Below are 17,978 nucleotides of genomic sequence, written 5' to 3'. Positions count from 1 at the left end.
AAAAAAAAAAAAAGGAGAAGAGCGACAGTAAGACAGAAACGCAGCTGCGAAACGCGCAATGGATGGCGAGATTCTAAATGATAGGAAGGATAGCCGATATCGTCCAATTCCACCGCATCGGCGCGAGACCAGCGATCAATGGCGCATAATATGGTAACTCCTCCGACCAGGGAGCTGGAGAGTTATTATCACAGGAAATCAAAATGCCTCAGAAACAAGTCAGTCCATGGCAATCCATAGTCGCCGGAGCCGCAGCTGGCGGTGCCGAAAGTCTTCTCACAGTAAAACTCCCTTAGCAATGCCAATTAGGTTGAAACCAAACGCTCACTATTACGCATTGACAGTATCCCACCGAATACTTGAAAACTCGGCAACAATTGCTGAACCCCAATGCCACAAAACAGTCTCCGGTACAGCTATTAACCGCTACTATCCGACAACATGGTGTTCGCCATCTGTACACGGGCAGCATGGCCTTTTGCGTCTCCAATGCATCTAAATCCGGGATTCGCTTTTTCGCCTTTGATAGTGCAAAGAAATGGATGCCTATGGACTCGTCCGGGAAGGTGACATCAACGGGAAACATGTGCGCAGGTCTGGTTGCAGGAGTCGCGGAAAGCGTACTCGTTGTCACTCCCGGGGAAACATTGAAGACCAAGATCATTGATGATCGAGCGGGCGCGAAGGTATACAAGTCGGCCAGCCATGCTGTTCGCACTATTCTATCGACTGAAGGCATATCTGGGTTATATCGTGGAACATTGCCCGTCACGCTGAAGCAATCATCCAACGCCATGGTGCGATTTACCAGCTACAACTTCTTCCTGCACCATCTCACGGCGCTTGCGAGTGCGGGCGCGGCTAATGGTGCACCTGTCTGGAGTACCGTGGTCGCCGGGGCCATGGCTGGGGTAGTGACTGTGTATGCAACAATGCCATTCGACACTATTAAGACGCGCCTACAAGCGTTGGACGGCTCTCAGCGATACCGAGGTTCCTTCCATTGTCTACGGTCAATCATCACTACAGAAGGTACTTGGGCGCTATGGAAGGGGACTACTCCTCGCCTCGCCCGGCTCAGTGTACGTCTCCCTATTTGATTCGTTCAGTTTCTACCGTCAACTTCTGACACCTGATTGTAGATCTCGGGCGCCATCAGTTTTGCGATATACGAGCGTGTGGTTCAGTGGACGAGATCGTTCCGTGGGTAGAGTGGCAGTCGGATAAATATTCAGTTATACTTCTTATCAACCAACGAGCTAGATACTTTTTCAATATTACTTCTAGGATACTATGTTACCCGGAGGGTTAAACATTTTCATCCTCTGACCCGTAGCGATATAGGTATATATAGTCGAATCACCTACTATGTTGCCCATGTAAATTTAATGATATAACACAAAACATAGACAGTGAGTGTGGACAAGAGCTTGTCACTGAGAGGCCAAAGTTGCTACCACACCAGAATTATCTGATCCTACATGGCATCATACCTATTCTCATTCACGATATCGTTGCAGTCAATTGCTTGGTCATTGACGGGGTTGTTGGATTCGGACCGCTACCGACAAGAAAGCAAACAATGCAAACTGCCAAGCCATTCCCCCCCGGATCTTCTTTCTGGTGCATACAGAATGCATGATGCTGGTTGCCGTTCCCCACATCCCCATGGTCTTGGGACAGAAAATCGTTGATTCATCTTGAATGGGTGTGTGACTCTCCAGTAAACCATATGGCACCCACGGAGGCCGACGCTGCCCAGCCAGCACCTTCGAAGAAGGTGCGGTTAGCCTGTCGTCGATGCCGCGCTAAACGTGTGAAGGCGAGTAATCTCCATTGCTGGACGGCCCCAGCTAACATTCTGCCAACTAGTGTGATGGAAGTATTCCAGCCTGTGGGAACTGTGCTCGTGCAGGTGTCCCGTGTGTTGATGTCGATGGCCGGAATAATGGTCTATCCATCCCACGAGAGTATGGGATTTTGGCATCCCACCCGGATAGACAATGGCTGACGATAATTCAGTTTCATCACACGATGTTACGCCAGGATTAACTGGCTTGAACAAAGACTGAAGGAGATCGACCCTCAGTTCGATATATCTCAAGGGCCCGCAGTCGACATGACTAGCGCGGATGAAACAACCACCCCTCATCGTCCTGCAATATCTACCAGCGGGACAGGTCAGGAGCATGCACATGCCCCGTCACCGGTACTCGAATCTGTTGATCGCCCCCTTGTGGAAGGTACCACGTCTTCCAAGCGCTCGTATTCTATGACAGAGGGGCCAGAGGTGGAACAGCCCATTTTCGTTGAGCTGGGCATGCTCTCCTTGCACTCCGATTCCCGACAGAAACATTATCTTGGATCGTCATCGGGTCTGCTTTTCACGAGACTGATTGGAATTGACAGCGAACGAAGTTCGACGGCGAGCCCAGAGTTTGTAACGACATCCTCCCGCAATGGTCATCGTCGCCGGTTGACCCCTGGTCGTAGCCAGTCACGCGAGGCCTACCAGGTTCTTTATGACCGATTAAGAGAGGTAACCGTGCAGAATGCCGCTGTAAATCTTCAGAACTTGGGGTGCTGATCGTGAGTAAGGAATTGCCATCACCCGAGGAAGCCAGTGCCTTGTTAGAGGTCTATTTCCAGGTGATCCACGTGGATCACCCATTTCTTCATCCGCACTCAATATGTAATGCGTATCGGGCCCTGAGAGACTGTGCAGAGCTCGGCTGCAATGGCCATGTCGGACTCAATGGCTGGATTGATACTATGAATCCTTTTTCCTACAATGGAAGATACGATGTCAGTGCCGGCAACGAAATCACCCCGATTTCTGTTTTCACAGCTACTTTCCATGTCTTTATGGTGTTCTCACTTGCGGCGACCGTTATGACCCGGAACAGAAGCTTTGATCACTCTCCAGATAAATATTATCGGATAGCCATGTCAGCTGCCTCGGAATGCTTTTGCAGCATCTCCGTCCCAGCTCTACAAGGCGTGCTGCTGCTAATGGTCCAGGGCTTGATTGGGCCTGCGGCTATCAACATCTGGACGCTCTCGTACATTGCGACGTCACATTGCATTGACTTGGGCCTCCATCGGGAGCCCGCAGACTACTCTGAACTCACCCCCACCGCATTGACAATTCGCCGCCTTATTTTCCATACAGTCTATTCTCTTGACCGGTACGTTGCTGTCCACCTCCACGCACCCTGTAAGGCACATGCTAAAATGCCTGGCATAGCTCCATATCAACAATCCAAGGAAGGCCCCTAGGTATCCGGGACGAGACCTTCGATGTAAGGTGGCCGAAGTTTGAGGAAATCCAAGATTTTACGTACCCAGCCGACCAGAGGAATGAACTCGATATACAACTACCACCACCAGAGACCGTGGCTTTGTGCATATATCGCTTCCGGATCGACTCTTACATCTCGGAAATAAAGCTTCTATTCTATAGGTTGCCAGCGCAAGGGGATGCCACGATCTGGCCCACGGATCTGGTTAGCATACAGCAGCGCATAAAGACTAAGCTAGATGATTGGCTAGCGGAGACCGCAAGTCTTCGGCCGACGTCGAGCATGCAGGACATCGAGGACGGAGAATTGAAATTTCACTGCGAACAACTTAAACTGGAATCGTTGTACCATTCGGCTATCACCCTTCTTTTCCAGCCATCCCAAGTCTTCCGATCGCCCTCAAGGAATGCTTTGATTCTCTGCTACCAAAGCTGTCGGAGGCGCTTACGGATATACAAATACCTCAACCATGAAGAAAAGCTGCACTATACTTGGCGTCATGTACATGGTATCTTCTCCTCTGGGGCCACCATTGTCTATTGCTTTTGGGCCTCGCGTGACCTTCTGGAAACGATACCATTCTCTGAAGCCCTGGGCGACCTGCGCACATGCTCTAACCTGCTCAGCGTTGGCAGCCAGTGGTGGCCCTCTCTTCGCAGAGGAAAGGACAGTTTTGATAACATGGTAGATCTCACAATCAAGCGATTGAGCCAGCTACAGGCTTTGTCTCAGCTGCAGTCCTCATCGCGGGCACAAAGACGACGGATAGTGCAATCAACCGATCCATCATCACTCGTGTCGAACATAGGGTCCATGCCGGATGTAGTTAACACGCAGATGGGGTTACCTGTTCTTGACCAACATCATGCGGTCGTATATGGCTCTGTCAGCTCTGTTGACGCCACAGCTGCAGCTGCAGACACTGTACGAACCGAGTCATACCCGGAACACCATTTTGAGAATGAGCCCGACTCATTTATTTCACAGATTAATGGCCTTCTCCCAGCCGATTCCGACGAATCTACTATTGACTCAGCTATGGAGGGCTTCTTGGTGGAATATTTACATGGTGACTGGGGCTGGGATCCGTTCTCTAGCAGCATGGTAAACCCGGAGTACCCATGATATGCGGAACCCTACAAACGGGCCAGATTTCTCTCAACTCAGCGGGGCTTATAGCTTAATGCTATACGAAGTACTTATTGTGCCATCTACCTACTTTCTCAATCGCTTAATCGTGGGGCCCATTTCTTCACCCCTTTCTAAACACAACCGGGTCTCCTCATCAATCTCATACCGCTCCTGACAGAGTCGCACGCATTCCTCCACCTTATCCGCCGGGACTGCCACCATACCGTCCACATCTCCCAGCAGGTAGTCTCCTGGGTTGATAACCACCTCTTCGCCAACCTCGCTATTCTCGTACGCGACGGGTACGTTCAGCTCTGATGACCTGGTGAAAGTATTTGATCCCAAGATGCTGATTCCCCGCGCGAAGAGACCCATATTCAATTCTTGATGCTCGTTGATATCTCGGAAGCGGCCGTCGATAACGACCCCAGCTGCACCTTGTTTCTTGGCGCGGGTGCTCATCAGGCCGCCCCAACACGCGCTGATCAATCCTTTTGGCTGCGAAACGAAGACGACGCTATCTCGAGGTATGTCATCGACGAAATGGCGTTTGGGGGAGGGCGCGGTTTTGTCGTTGGCATGGACCATGCGGACCGTGTAGGCAGGGCCAAAGATCTTCGCTTTCGGGCTCGGCGGCCCAGGAGAGAACATCTTCAATCCCGACAGATAGCCACCGCAGGGCACCTTAAGCTTGACTAGCGCATCACCTATCTTTCTCCATATTCAGTGAGCTTTTTCCATCCATGACATTCTCTAGAAAGCGTGTTTGGTGGTCAGTAGTTTAACTTACATCGCAGGATGTAAATTGTTGAAGAGCTCGGATGGCACTGGATCGGCTTGCCATATTGATTGGGTTTCGACCGAGGAATAAAGTTCACGTATCTATCGAAGAAAGGAATCGAGGCGAATCAGTGCAATACCACCGAGAGTGTGAGGGTTAAAGAAGCCTGGAAGGTGAAAACGCCGACGAGCGGAGGAATGCCGAGGGTTCGGAACAATCCGAAAGCTCGCTGATTGGTCCGGAGTACTCCAGAGAGCTCCAAAGCTCCTCCGATATTGTACACACCGGATCTCCAACTTGTCTTTATTTTTTCTCGTCTTCTTGATCCCCGCAGAAGTTTTGTTTCTTCTTCATGGTCTCACGGACTGGATGAGAAACATTGACAATGCAGCGCTTTCTATCCCCGGTTTTACGCACGGGACGACCGCAACCTCGTCTGGTCGGGGCGCCTGTCCGAAGGCTCGCCACCCAGAATAACTCAATCCCGGTGTGCACTTGACATTTTGAATATTGACGGAGGTTTCGTGCTGACTTCTGTTGGACCCTAGGTGTTTGGTGTCAATTATGGCGAGCAACTTAGTAACCTAGACGCAGTAAGGCAAGGCTCGACGCGCCCTCTGACATTAACCGAGAAGCTGCTGTACAGCCACTTGATCCCGAGCGATGATAAAGTATGGTCATTGCAAGAAATCGATCGGGGAAAGACGATTTTGGGATTGCGACCGGACCGTGTCGCCTGTCATGATGCTACCGCGACCATGGCCCTCCTACAGTTTATCAGTGCGGGCCTACCGCGAGTCGCCGTCCCAACGACGGTCCATGGTGACCATCTCATCATTTCCGAGAAGGGAGCGGAGCCAGATTTAAAGCGTGCACTTACAGAACATGCCGAGGTCTATGAATTCCTGAGCAGCGCCTCTAGAAAGTATGGAATCGGGTTTTGGAAACCCGGTTCTGGTATCATCCACACAGTGATCTTTGAAAACCACGCCGTGTATGTTTTCCCCGACATTGTTTAGAGAGATAGAGATGTCTATATAAGTACTAATTCATATGTGCTACCCTTAGACCTGGCGGCCTGATTATCGGTACGGATTCTCATACGCCGAATGCTGGCGGTTTGGCTATGATGGGCATTGGCGTTGGTGGCTCCGACGCAGTCGATGCGATGTCCGGAATGCCCTGGGAGTTGGTGACGCCTAATATCGTCGGAGTGCGCCTGACCGGCCAACTATCCGGGTGGGCATCCACAAAGGACATCATCTGCAAGCTCGCCGGCATCCTGACCGTTTCTGGAGGCAAGGGTCGCGTTATTGAGTTTTTCGGCCCTGGTACAGAAACTCTGGGGGCCACGGCCATGGCGACGATCTGTAACATGTCTGCGGAGATTGGCTCGACATCCTGTATATTTCCTTACACCACTGCGATGGAGCGATATCTTGCAGCAACGAAGCGGGCGTATGCAGCTCAGGCGGCCCAAGGGGTTAAACAGGCGTTGCTGCAAGCCGATGAAGGGTCGGAACAATATTATGATCAGATTATCGAGATCGACCTGAGCACGCTCGAACCACACGTCAATGGGCCGTACACCCCTGATCTTGCCCACCCCATCTCTGAATTACGAAAGGCAGCCTCCCAGAGTGAATGGCCCATTAACCTCAGCCATGCGATGGTTGGAAGCTGCACTAACAGCTCCTATGAAGACCTTGATAAGACGCGACAGCTCGTCGCACAAGCGCGTGATGCTGGGCTACTAAAATTCAAAACACCCTTCCTTGTCGCACCTGGCAGTGAGCAAATCCGCGCCACGGCTGAGGCAGATGGTATCCTCGAAGAGCTGCAAAAGGCCGGTGCCGTTGTGCTGAGCAGCTCTTGTGGGCCCTGCGTTGGGTCGTGGGACCGCAAGGATGTTGATGTACGGGGCAAGGAAAAGAACTCGGTGGTATCCAGCTTTAACCGGAATTTTGTGGGCCGGCATGATAGCAATCCAGCGACTCATTCATTTGTCACATCGCCTGAGTTAGTTACTGCTTTCGCTTACGCTGGCCGGCTCGACTTCAACCCGTTAACGGACAGTATTGCTGTCGAGGGAAGGAATTCCTTCCAATTCAAAGCTCCTATGAATCGGGAACTTCCAGCAGATTTTGTTACAGGGGAAGAGACTTTCCAAGAGCCTCCAGCCGACAGTTCAGCACTGTCCGTGATTATCGACCCGCACTCCGACCGTCTGCAGCTGTTGACCCCATTTGCACCATGGCAGTCCGGGTGTGCCACTGACATGGAGCTGCTGATGAAAGTGAAGGGCAAGTGCACCACCGATCACATCTCCCCAGCAGGCCCTTGGTATAAATACCGGGGTCACCTAGAGAATATCAGCAACAACATGCTCACCACCGCATCCAACGCGTTCCTCCCTGGCAACGATCCGCAGATGCTCGGCCACACTCGCAACCCGATTACATCGGACCTTGAGGTTGTTCCCCAGGTGGCTCGTGACCTCCAAAACCGCGGCATCCGGTGGTGCATTGTCGGGGACTTCAACTACGGTGAAGGAAGCTCACGCGAACACGCTGCCCTGGAACCTCGTTATCTCGGAGGGGTGGCCGTAATTGCTCGCTCCTTTGCGCGGATACACGAGACTAACCTGAAAAAGCAAGGGATGTTACCTCTTACCTTCGCCGACGCTTTGGACTATGATCGGATCATGGAAGGCGATCGCATTACATTAATTGGGGTCGAGGATGGTGAATTAGTTCCCGGTCGGCAGGTTACCATGCGCGTCACTCCTCGAGAGGGACCGTCCTGGAATGCGCAGTTGAACCACAGCTATCATGCCGGCCAGCTGCACTGGCTGCGAGCTGGCAGTGCGTTGAACCATATCAAGAATACCGCCCTCGCCAAGTAGAGGAGAGAGTTTGTCTTGGTTATATATGTCACTATAGATCTCACACTTGTATATAGTCTAACGGCGTTAATTGAAATGATATGATGTTAAGAATATTAGCCTCCACCGTTCCCATGCCCTAATGTCTCTCAGCCCGTCAACGTTTCGCCTTTTCTACAACACAGTGATAATAATCGTGATAGTGTTAAAGATAAACAGAAGAAGGGACAAGGCGCCCACTCCCGAGATGGGGATAAAGCGTATACCCACCATGCTATCTCAAGTTTCAGGTTAGGATTACAAAAGGAAGTCTCTCATTGGCAATGGATCATGTGGGGTAGTTTAGAATAAGCCTTTTCCACCCCGGAACACTCCTCCCGGAGCTCTCCAGACTCCACGCGGTCGGCGCAAAAGTCCCAGTGGATACGATGGAGAAATGCAATCTGGGGTATCTCGGTGTAATCCACCCTGGCTGAGTGGTCAGACTCGTCAGTGTGAGGACAAGCCCGTCTGTGGAGAATTTCACTACTGACTTGCCACCTCCACACCGAGTCTGCCAGGCGATACTCGACGACGACACTGAGAAATGAGGCTTGGACCCCGCGCAAACATGCTCTACAGTTGAAGGGTACTTAGGGTTGAGGATTTTCCAGTCTCCTGGTACCCTACCCTGCACTGGGATCTCTACTGGCCATTGGGAATATTGTCCGTCCGCTCTCAGAATCCTCCACTGTTTGTTTTTCCATTGTGTCGTGTCTCTCTGCACACTCTATCTAAGAGACATGGGTGCTGCAGGTGGTGGCTTCTCCCGGGATGCCGTGAAGCAGATTCCCGCCGAAGCCAAAAGGCTGTATATCTGGCTTGCCGTGATTTGGTCCAGCTACTGTGGTGGCCTGCATGGATTCAATACATCTAACATATCCGGGGCGATGAGCCTGGATCCCTTTGTCCGGGATTTTCACTGGACAGATCTGAGCGACGCTGAAGTATCAAATAACAGTGGCTGGGCGGTCTCCTCCATGCTCCTGGTATGTCTCCTGTAATCCCTACATCTTCGAATCTGTGGAAGCGCTGACAGAAATAGGGGCAAGTGGCAGGAATCCTTATATCAGGACCTCTGGGTGAACGGCGTGGGCGGAAACCCGTTATCATGGCCGCTGCCATTTTCTATACCATTGGTGCACTACTAATGTGCGGGAATGTTGGTTCGTTTGCAGAATTGCTCGTGGGAAGAATTCTTTCCGGTATAGGATCGGGATTCGGTATGACAGCCGGGCCAGTATACATTTCTGAAGTCGCCCCCCAGGAACTACGCGGTATGATGACAACATTCTATAATGTCAATATCATGGGTGGTGTGGCGGGAAGCTACTGGATCAACTACGCTTCACAGGGCGTTATCTCCTCCGAATCTAGCTGGCAGTGGCGTACTACTTTCGTCCTACAAGCTATTCCATCTGTTATTCTCTTTGTGGGCTATCCCTTCTTTCCGGAAAGCCCTCGATACCTTATGCTGCGTGGACGGGTGGAAGCTGCTCGCAGCAGTCTATCACGCCTCCGGGGAGGACTAGAGGAGCCCAACGATTACTTCACTCGGGAGTGGATCGAACTGCAAAGCAAAGTTGACACCACGGCGGAGGCATCTTCTCAATCAGCCCTCAAATCAACACTTTCTCTGTTAAAAACATGTGTCTACGATTCACCCACACGTCGTCTTTTGACCTTCGTCACGTTGATCCAGACCTTCTTCATCATGTCAGGAGGAAATTCCATTACTTACTACGCGCCAACAATTTTGAAATCAATTGGTCTTAACTCCACACAGGTTCTTCTGTTCACAGCTGTGTATGGACTTATCAAAGTGGTCTCCGTTTTCCTCTATGCCTTCTTCTTTACAGATCGATTTGGTAGGCGGCCACTTCTTCTCATTGGGTCCGCCATAAACACGGTCTGCTTGCTCTACCTCGCCGTCTATCTCGGAGTCGCCAATCTGTCAACTTCAGCTGCACCCTCGCCGGCCGCCTGGGTCAGTATCGTGGCAATCTGCCTCTTTGCTGTCGGGTACGCCATCGGCTGGGCGCCAGCTTTCTCCCTGACTGCGTCAGAGATCTGTCCCACACATCTGCGTGGCACCATCGTCATGATCACATTCACATACCAAAATCTGCTGAATTTTGGCATTACGAGAGGATTTCCTAATATGATTGTTTCGATGAAATCGTATGGGCCGTTTGCGCTCTTTACAGCGTTTACTGGGTGTGCCACTGTCTGGGTATTTTTTGCCTTCCCTGAATGTAAGGGACGCAGTATGGAGAGTGCCAATGCATTGTTCTCACTCCCCTGGTATAGAATCGGGTTTCAGAAGGTTCTGACACAGGGTGAGACAAGAGAAATTGATGATGAGGAGAAGGTTATCTCCATTCATGATGAGGATGTCCAGGCGAAGGACAAAGATATGAGGCCCTAAGGGATGGCTTTGGTCACAGGTATGGACAGACATGCGGTCGTAAGGATACAGTCATAGCTATAAAACTGAATTACACACACAGTACGATTAGTCTATATCTTCTAGTTGCTATTCTGCTTGTAGTTGTAGGATATCTCAGGAAGAAACGAGGAATAGACTAGTATAGGTTAATATTACTATTAGGTATACTAGGAGGAATTATATCTCTTTAAACATGGATCTGAGGTACGGCTAGAAAGTTCAAAATATTAGGGCAAGCTGTTTTATGCCCATTGTCGCCGGACTCAGCAAGCCATGCACCTTTTAGCGGACTGGTTGGTTATTCGTCCTGCAATTCTATTATCGCAACGGGCTCAGCACATCGTGCTAGTCTAAAAGATCATGGTGTACTGATCTGTATGAGACCTTGTCTAATTATATTAAGAGATCTAGGGCTTATGGACAGATGGCTAGCTATAACTTTATGTTATGCTCACAAATACTCTACCAAGTCAGCTCCGCGAAATCGAGTATTACTCTCTGCTTATTGGCTTAAGCACATTAGTCGGTCGTTATAGATATCTTCTAATATTAAATGAACAAATGAATACAAATAAGGGTTATGTAGATAACTTCAAATAGCATGGGGAGGTTCTAGACAAGCTGGATAAATATCAGAACCACTGGATGACATGCTTAATCAACTACAAACATCCCTAACAATCATTCTTACGGACAATCACATTCCAGTTGTCTGCATAGAAAGCCTGTCCACCAACATAAGAGCCCAGCGTCCCCTCCTCCCAGTGATAGCACCAGTGCAGGAGTTTCTCCGCACCGTTGGCAATTTCGGCGAACGAGTCCAGCGTTTTCGACTCAGTGTTCTAAATCTCATTAGTGCTCCATTTCGCCAACAATGTCATAATCAATTCACGTACATCATTACACCACCAAATCGCTGCGTTGTAAGAACAGCTAACTCGGCCACAATTGCCCGGGCCTGGTCCATTTACAGGCTTGCCGGGGACGCCCTGAAGGTATTCAATGCCTTGACTAATGGAGGCAGACGGAACGGGAGTGAAGGGCTCGCCGCAGTAATAGCCTGTAGGGTCTGCCCGCTTCATGAGAGATTGCTTTGCTTTCCCTCGGGCTCGAATTTGTTCTTCAGCACTTGGGTTTTGCTTTGAAAGCTCAGCGACAACATCTTCGACGGTGCCTTTGACATTGATGGGCTCGCCTGACTCTGTCAGTTGGACGCTCCATTCCAGGTCCTCGACGCCATATCCTGGAGGGCCCTGTGAGGAGCTTTCGACTGGACCCTAATAGCTAGTTAGTTGTAATTTCACGCTTCCATGGAGATGAAGGCTTACAGCCGCCACTGAACAGGCAAGGAGTACTGCAATCAAGCCGGTGTACTTCATATTGGAAAGAATAATGGTGTGAAACGTTTGTTGGAGCAATAGCCTTGATTTCTGTTCAGAAGAAAATGAATAGAATGGATGATACGAACTCATCTCTATTTATCTCTTCCCTGGACCCCCACCCCTTCGGTATCTCGCGGATTCATAATTTCAGATTCTTACAAACATTAACACCTTGGGAGTGAACTATTTCTTTCACCTTAGCTCTGCCCCCTTTCTGCGCGGATTGAAACAAAACTGACTATCCTAGTTAAGGGTTCATTCCATCACTGTTGGCGCACTGTTCGAGTCAATTGGTGGGTTTATTCGAATATTTCTCTAGTTATTCAGTAAATAGATTAAAGTGGGGTCCATTTGTTGCTAGGGCTGGAGGTGCATCTATGTGCATATACGCACCCAGAAGTGGATATGCAGTGAGATAGATAGCGTGCTAACTCATAAGCTTAGCCTCTTGGCATTTATGCTTAAGACTCGCTAATCTATGCACAAACGCAGCAGGTATGAAGAATCTCGAGGCTTGTCTTGCCAAGTATGCTGCTCTCTCGATTTATTATAATTTATTACTTCCAATAGAGATTATTTAAGTAGAAATAGGTATTTGAAGAGTGGCCTAGATATCAATGCATATTACTCCATATCTAGCCCTAGTTCTACTACAGTGTTGCCCACCAAGAATAGTATAATGCTAGCTTCGCTTCGCTCCGCTGCGCAATTAGTTTAGGGGCGGAGACCATGAGATGGCAATGTAACATCATGAATCCTTCCGTCTCGCCTATGCTAGACTTAGCGCCGTTTGGTTGAAAAGTGCATTCCCTCTTGCCGAGCAGGGTGGCAGTTGCCTGGGAATGGCTCCATTGGGAACCATAGTGCTATAGAGACCTACACCATACCCCAATATTCTCCGGAAGGATGACTTGTGTCTCACTCGTATGATTCAATAATGCCTTCAAGTTGCATATACGCCATTTTCGCCCCAATATGTCATTTTATCAAGGACTATTGATGCATGCGGGCTCGGGGCTCGGGGTTCAGTGACTCAACTGCAGTGGTAGTTCGTAATTGCCAGGCCAATCAACATCTCTCCATGATACATGCTCAACTATAGATCGATCCGGTGAAGGTTCAAGATTGAAAAACGATATACCAGAGGACCCTCTACCGGCCATGTGATTCTATACCATGTCCGCACCAGCATTATGGAATCCTGGCCTAGTGGCACAAGTAGCCGACATGCTCTGTTTGGAGCTCGGTCAAAGCCCGAGTTTGACAAGTATAAGAGTCGGATGTTTGCCTCGCTTCCTTATGGGTGCTTCAGGTTCAACATTCTCTAAGTCAACCAGATCCCCAGTACTTCACCATGCGTCCCACCTTCGCCATTGTCATCGCCACCTTCTTGTCTCTTGGGGTACTTAGCCGCTGTCTTGACATAAGTCTCGAGTCCAACCTGACTGACCTTCCTCCTTAGGCACAAGCCCTGGAAGCTCCAATTGAGGGCTACGGCGTTGAAGACTTTGAATGGGAAGTCGAATATTCACCCGGTAACAAGCTCCGCCTCCGGGGAACAGTTGAAGAAGTCACCAACCATGTCCGTTCCCTCAACCCCAACTACAAAGGGAGTGAACTGCAGACCGAGACACGCAACGATACGGACGCCTTGACGGGCTCCCTGGAGAAGCGCTACGACGAGGAGAGCTTGATTTGCTACCCGAATGGGTGGGGCGCTGCAGATGGAAACAAGGTTCAGGAGGGAATTGAATACCTGAAAAACGACGTTGCTGGCAAGCCTACAAACGGGCCTGGACCTGGAAACTGTGGCCGAGTGAGTTGCAGTTATAACAATGCTATTTGGTGGTGCAATGATAACGTCAGTGTCCCCTTTGGCCGTCTATGACGGGTACCTAGGTTACTAGCCAGAAGCTAACTAATTTTTCGTGTAGACCGAAAGCAAAACTCTGGACTCTTTCCGAGAGATTGGTCTTGCTGCGGAGGAAATCTGCAACAGGTGCTGGATGTCTGCTCTTAGTAGCGATTCAGGCTTCGAGAATCTTTGTGCTGGTCAGATGTTCATGAAGGACAAGTGGAATGTGATTGTACGGGATGCGAAGTGTTAGTTTGCCCATGTCTCTAGACTTGACGAGACCCTCATTGGGTGCCTAGAATTTAGTTCTTGAATGTAAAGTGAGTTGGTATCTTGGAAGAGCTTGAAGATTAAAGCGATACCACGTCCGTCTTTCCAGCTTGTATATTTGTGGACTATAGACCTGTGTCCGAATGATAGGGGTATTGTGGTATGTGTCGGTGGAATAGTTTGTAGGGAGCTAATTAGCTGGAACCCCTTGCGCTTGCCATAAGATTTCTCGTGATTGAAAGCCAGGGCAAGAACGGGAAGCATATGGATCTGCTATTCGGGTAAGTGTCATCCTTCGATTACACGACATTATGCCAACACAGACGCCAATTTGGCTACCTTTCCGCAGAAATACATATGATGGTTACTTGAACGAGAGACTCAGCTTTATGGGACTGGTAGTTCAATCATAGGCCAACCAGTCGATCCAAAAATGGCCAGGGGTCAAATCATGTAAGAATTTGGAAGCTGGGTTTTACTTTGGAGTTGGGCAGGTGTAACGATCATGAAGGCTTAAACGAAGCGCCCTGTATCTTCGAAGTCTTCTCTTGATTAGACACAACCTATCACGACGACTAGTGTTCAGGTCTTAGTATGTATTCTACCTTATCTTGGATTGTTCATATTGAGTGCTGGAATAACTTACCGATGTCCCGCTTCAAAAGCCGTTTCTGATGAAACGAGCTTGAGAATGAATGTAGTGGACAGGATGATTAACTTCTGGGATAGTGAATCTGTACGATTTTGATATTCTTTGATAGTGTGACTGTGGAGCTTTCTAGATGGAGAGCTGGCTCCTGGGTAATAAAGCACCTTTCTGTGCGAGGATATCATTTAGGCAGCCTGTACCTCGTCTATCAGCCGTTTCTACACACCTTTCCAGTGGGTGAAAAAGGCTCATTCCAAGCAACTTCATTAGACGAATGTGTGGGCATATGTCCTCGCCTGGAGCAGATACGTGAAACTGTGAGAGACTAAACAGGAATTAACCAACTTACAGGTATGAGCAAAACGCCAGATGCGTCCCCTCGAAGGTGCATATTTTATGAAGTAGGCATCTACATTATGAACGTTCTGTAAGACCTCCCAAATGTGTAGCTCGATACATACTACGTTAGATGTATGCGCCTAAAAACAGAGGTCCGTGCTACTTGTAACAGGTATACTTCTTCATAACAAGGCTACACAGCGTACTCTGTTATTTAAGCATGGAACCGTAAAGAGACTATAGTCGAGTCAAATACCTTTTGAAAAAACTTTAAATTGATCTTCTCTTGGAGGAGTCTGGTCTCTACTGTATTAGAGGATAAATCATCCAGCTGAAATGACCTCTAACGACTCCGTCCCATCCTGAAGCATGCCACATGGTGTTCCGTTGACCTCTCAGTCTAGGTCTGATCCAAACAGTCCTTCCAGAGATTTGGCTTACTGATGCTTAGACCTCACGTCTTGCAAGTTGCGCTAGAGATGGTTCAGGCTAAAAATAGTTATGTTGTTGGTTGAACTATAATAGCTGAGGTAGTGTTAGGTTCGCGGCTCGTGGTTTCTTCAATTAATATTATATCATGGTGCTAATGGAATCAATCATATCCAATTGTTATCACAATTCTACTAGGTGTTAACTATCTGTCAACCGTATAATAAGACTCTCATCAAGAACGGTTAAACGACCACAAGCCTACTCAGAGGTTACCTGACCTATGATCAGTATTAGGCCACGTAGACACTTAGATAGGAGGAATCAGATTTAAATGTCCGTTAATTTGATAGGCCTAGTTTACTAGGTAATACCGAATATCTCCGATTCAACAGATATGAACAGTTATGCAGTTGTAAGGATACGCTTATAGCTATAAAATCAAATTAGACGTTCCTTATATCTTCTTATTACTATTCTACTTGTAGTGATAGAATATTTCAGAAGTGAGGAATAAGTGAGACTAGTCTAATACTGCTAATCAGTATATTAGGATAGATTGTATCTCTTTGAATATAAGTCTTAAGCAAAGATAGAAAGTTTAAAATGTCAGGGTAAGCTGCTTTATGCTTATTGCAGCCGGACTCGGTAAGCTGTGCACCTCTTGGCGGACTGGTCTGTCATTGGCCCCAGAGTTCGGTGATCTCGCAACACGCTTAGTACACATCAAGTCATTCTGAGAGATCGTGACTAATTATAGGTGAACCTATCTGTGGGTTAACAACCTAGATCTTTATCGCTAAGTGGCTCTTCGCATCATTTAATCCAAGGGGAACGGAAGCACACAATCCTTCACCTATTTAAAACTGTAAAGATGCACCCGGAGGAGTACAACAGCAATAACGGCTAGTATGTGTTCAAAAGCAGTGTGTACTCGGCTCTGGACGAGCAGTTACGATGAGCAGGCGGAACTAGGGTCACTTCAGGGTATTTGCAGCTGAAGATCGTCGCGTTGACGTCGTTAGTACTGATGGCCAAAGGACCATTTTAGTATGGGGCTAAGACTGGGTTGTCGTACAGTCTTTAATTACATTACTTCTTTTTATGGAGTACTTAAAATCAGTTCATGTCATGGTCAATTTCCTATGTCACCTCTCCCTGGCCACTTTATAAATAAAAATGCCTGTGTAACTGAAGACGCTAGGTCTTAGGAGCCGAGAAAATGCGCCTGCTACTGAACCTCTCACTTGAACTGGAATAGGGAAAGCCAGCACCAAGAGAGAACGATGCTAAGGCCCCGGGGAGCTTTAAGAAAAGCCTGGATCTGTACATTCGAGAGTGATGTTGCCGACACAGAACTCATTTCTTTCGTTGTACATGTCCAACGTTAAAGTTGACTCTACCACACGTCCTTTGAACCTACAGAAGAATTACTTCAGCTTCAGTCTTATAATGATGGAAATTTAGGAACGGAGACACTTACCAATAGTAAGACTCCTGTGCCTGATTCTGAAGGAACTCAATCTCCTTCTCTCCGGTGTTCAGCTTTCTCAACCCATTCAGAGTCCCGACGTGGATCGAGTTTGCCTTCTTTTTTCCGTAGGCATCCTGAGTCCACTGCCAGGTTGCGACTACCGGCCCGTCTATGCTCTCGGTGTCCTCATCAAAGATCACAGTAATGATCTCATCTTGGCAATAACTCTCGTAGTTGATCTTGCCAGTGTATACAAGCATTTTGGCTGTGTTATGGAGCACGGTGACTGGGGGTTGCCGTCAGATGAGTGGTGGATAGGTAGTATCTGGTAGACTCACGGAGACTGATATGAAGAGAGGATAAATGCTCAGTGCTTGAAGCGAGCCGGAGTTTTGTACTTCACTGGATCTGGAGCATAACACCTGCTAGTGGACTGGGAGAGCCGACGGTATTTATGTCTTTGGCACCTTACCCACGGCCATCCTTCACATCATGATCGCTGGAGTGGTTTAGATATTGGCGACTCGCTCAATGAGGGGCTGTGTGGCTAGAGCTGACGAGATCGGCAGCTGGGAACCAATTGTACCTCCCACACCTCGTTTGCTCAACGGAGTTATTGCTCCGCCATGGAGGTGCGAGCCCACAGACTCCTCCCAGCTGAGGCAGTGCCCCTCATGTTGTGGAATCACGTAGACAGTTTAGGTCCAGATCGGCTTGAGCTCAGCTCGCCACTGCCGAGTAGGGTTGGATTAAATTGAGTGATCATGCAGATCATTTCCGAAATATCGTAGCCGATCTAATCAGGACCCACCCGATCTTTTGGTACGTACCCTGTTGAAGCAGGGCGAGCCAGCCACGCTGGAATCTCCCCAAAGTTTATTCAAATTATATAGACAATGTAATTGGTTCTTTCTGTTCATATTATTTCAACAGTCTCAGTTGCCTTTCAGGCAGTTCGCTACCGTCGAAATCAATGCTCTAAACGGTGCATACA

General features: G+C 48.7%; 8 protein-coding genes across 8 annotated transcripts; 5 read left to right on the top strand and 3 right to left on the bottom strand.

The window, feature by feature from the left end:
* Positions 1-91: 91 nt before the first annotated feature.
* Positions 92-1,211, top strand: BDV38DRAFT_296031 (mitochondrial carrier domain-containing protein; the record flags this gene model as incomplete). The annotated part of the gene is made up of 3 exons (XM_032062841.1): positions 92-281; positions 345-1,082; positions 1,143-1,211. Exons 1-3 carry the CDS (start codon positions 204-206, stop codon positions 1,209-1,211), a joined length of 885 nt encoding a protein of 294 aa, XP_031909707.1. The 5' UTR covers positions 92-203.
* A 521-nt stretch (positions 1,212-1,732) lies between these two features.
* BDV38DRAFT_286684 (uncharacterized protein) lies at positions 1,733-4,427 on the top strand (the record flags this gene model as incomplete). Its single annotated transcript, XM_032060725.1, has 5 exons — positions 1,733-1,780; positions 1,873-1,970; positions 2,023-2,539; positions 2,599-3,188; positions 3,248-4,427. The coding sequence occupies 5 exons, from the start codon at positions 1,733-1,735 to the stop codon at positions 4,425-4,427; spliced, it is 2,433 nt and encodes an 810-aa protein (XP_031909706.1).
* Positions 4,428-4,517: 90 nt separating this feature from the next.
* BDV38DRAFT_286683 (RraA family protein) lies at positions 4,518-5,277 on the bottom strand (the record flags this gene model as incomplete). Its single annotated transcript, XM_032060724.1, has 2 exons — positions 4,518-5,144; positions 5,224-5,277. 2 exons carry the CDS (start codon positions 5,275-5,277, stop codon positions 4,518-4,520), a joined length of 681 nt encoding a protein of 226 aa, XP_031909705.1.
* Positions 5,278-5,599: 322 nt separating this feature from the next.
* Positions 5,600-8,119, top strand: BDV38DRAFT_286682 (aconitase family-domain-containing protein; the record flags this gene model as incomplete). Its single annotated transcript, XM_032060723.1, has 3 exons — positions 5,600-5,701; positions 5,763-6,208; positions 6,283-8,119. 3 exons carry the CDS (start codon positions 5,600-5,602, stop codon positions 8,117-8,119), a joined length of 2,385 nt encoding a protein of 794 aa, XP_031909704.1.
* Positions 8,120-8,345: 226 nt separating this feature from the next.
* Positions 8,346-10,565, top strand: BDV38DRAFT_296021 (sugar porter family MFS transporter; the record flags this gene model as incomplete). Its single annotated transcript, XM_032062840.1, has 3 exons — positions 8,346-8,358; positions 8,894-9,126; positions 9,183-10,565. The coding sequence occupies 3 exons, from the start codon at positions 8,346-8,348 to the stop codon at positions 10,563-10,565; spliced, it is 1,629 nt and encodes a 542-aa protein (XP_031909703.1).
* Positions 10,566-11,260: 695 nt separating this feature from the next.
* Positions 11,261-11,965, bottom strand: BDV38DRAFT_286680 (uncharacterized protein; the record flags this gene model as incomplete). Its single annotated transcript, XM_032060722.1, has 3 exons — positions 11,261-11,428; positions 11,483-11,863; positions 11,915-11,965. 3 exons carry the CDS (start codon positions 11,963-11,965, stop codon positions 11,261-11,263), a joined length of 600 nt encoding a protein of 199 aa, XP_031909702.1.
* Positions 11,966-13,322: 1,357 nt separating this feature from the next.
* On the top strand, positions 13,323-14,076 carry BDV38DRAFT_274208 (uncharacterized protein; the record flags this gene model as incomplete). The annotated part of the gene is made up of 3 exons (XM_032057809.1): positions 13,323-13,370; positions 13,431-13,829; positions 13,903-14,076. The coding sequence occupies 3 exons, from the start codon at positions 13,323-13,325 to the stop codon at positions 14,074-14,076; spliced, it is 621 nt and encodes a 206-aa protein (XP_031909701.1).
* Positions 14,077-16,725: 2,649 nt separating this feature from the next.
* BDV38DRAFT_257805 (uncharacterized protein) lies at positions 16,726-17,630 on the bottom strand. Its single transcript, XM_032055654.1, has 3 exons — positions 17,323-17,630; positions 16,994-17,270; positions 16,726-16,929 (listed from the first exon to the last, which is right to left on the bottom strand). The coding sequence occupies exons 2-3, from the start codon at positions 17,242-17,244 to the stop codon at positions 16,818-16,820; spliced, it is 363 nt and encodes a 120-aa protein (XP_031909700.1). The 5' UTR covers positions 17,245-17,270; positions 17,323-17,630; the 3' UTR covers positions 16,726-16,817.
* Positions 17,631-17,978: the final 348 nt, after the last annotated feature.

This window comes from Aspergillus pseudotamarii (genome assembly GCF_009193445.1).
Source record: "Aspergillus pseudotamarii strain CBS 117625 unplaced genomic scaffold BDV38scaffold_64, whole genome shotgun sequence".
NCBI lineage: Eukaryota > Fungi > Ascomycota > Eurotiomycetes > Eurotiales > Aspergillaceae > Aspergillus > Aspergillus pseudotamarii.
Note: the sequence above shows the minus strand (reverse complement) of the source record. Positions and strands in the feature narration are given on the sequence as shown.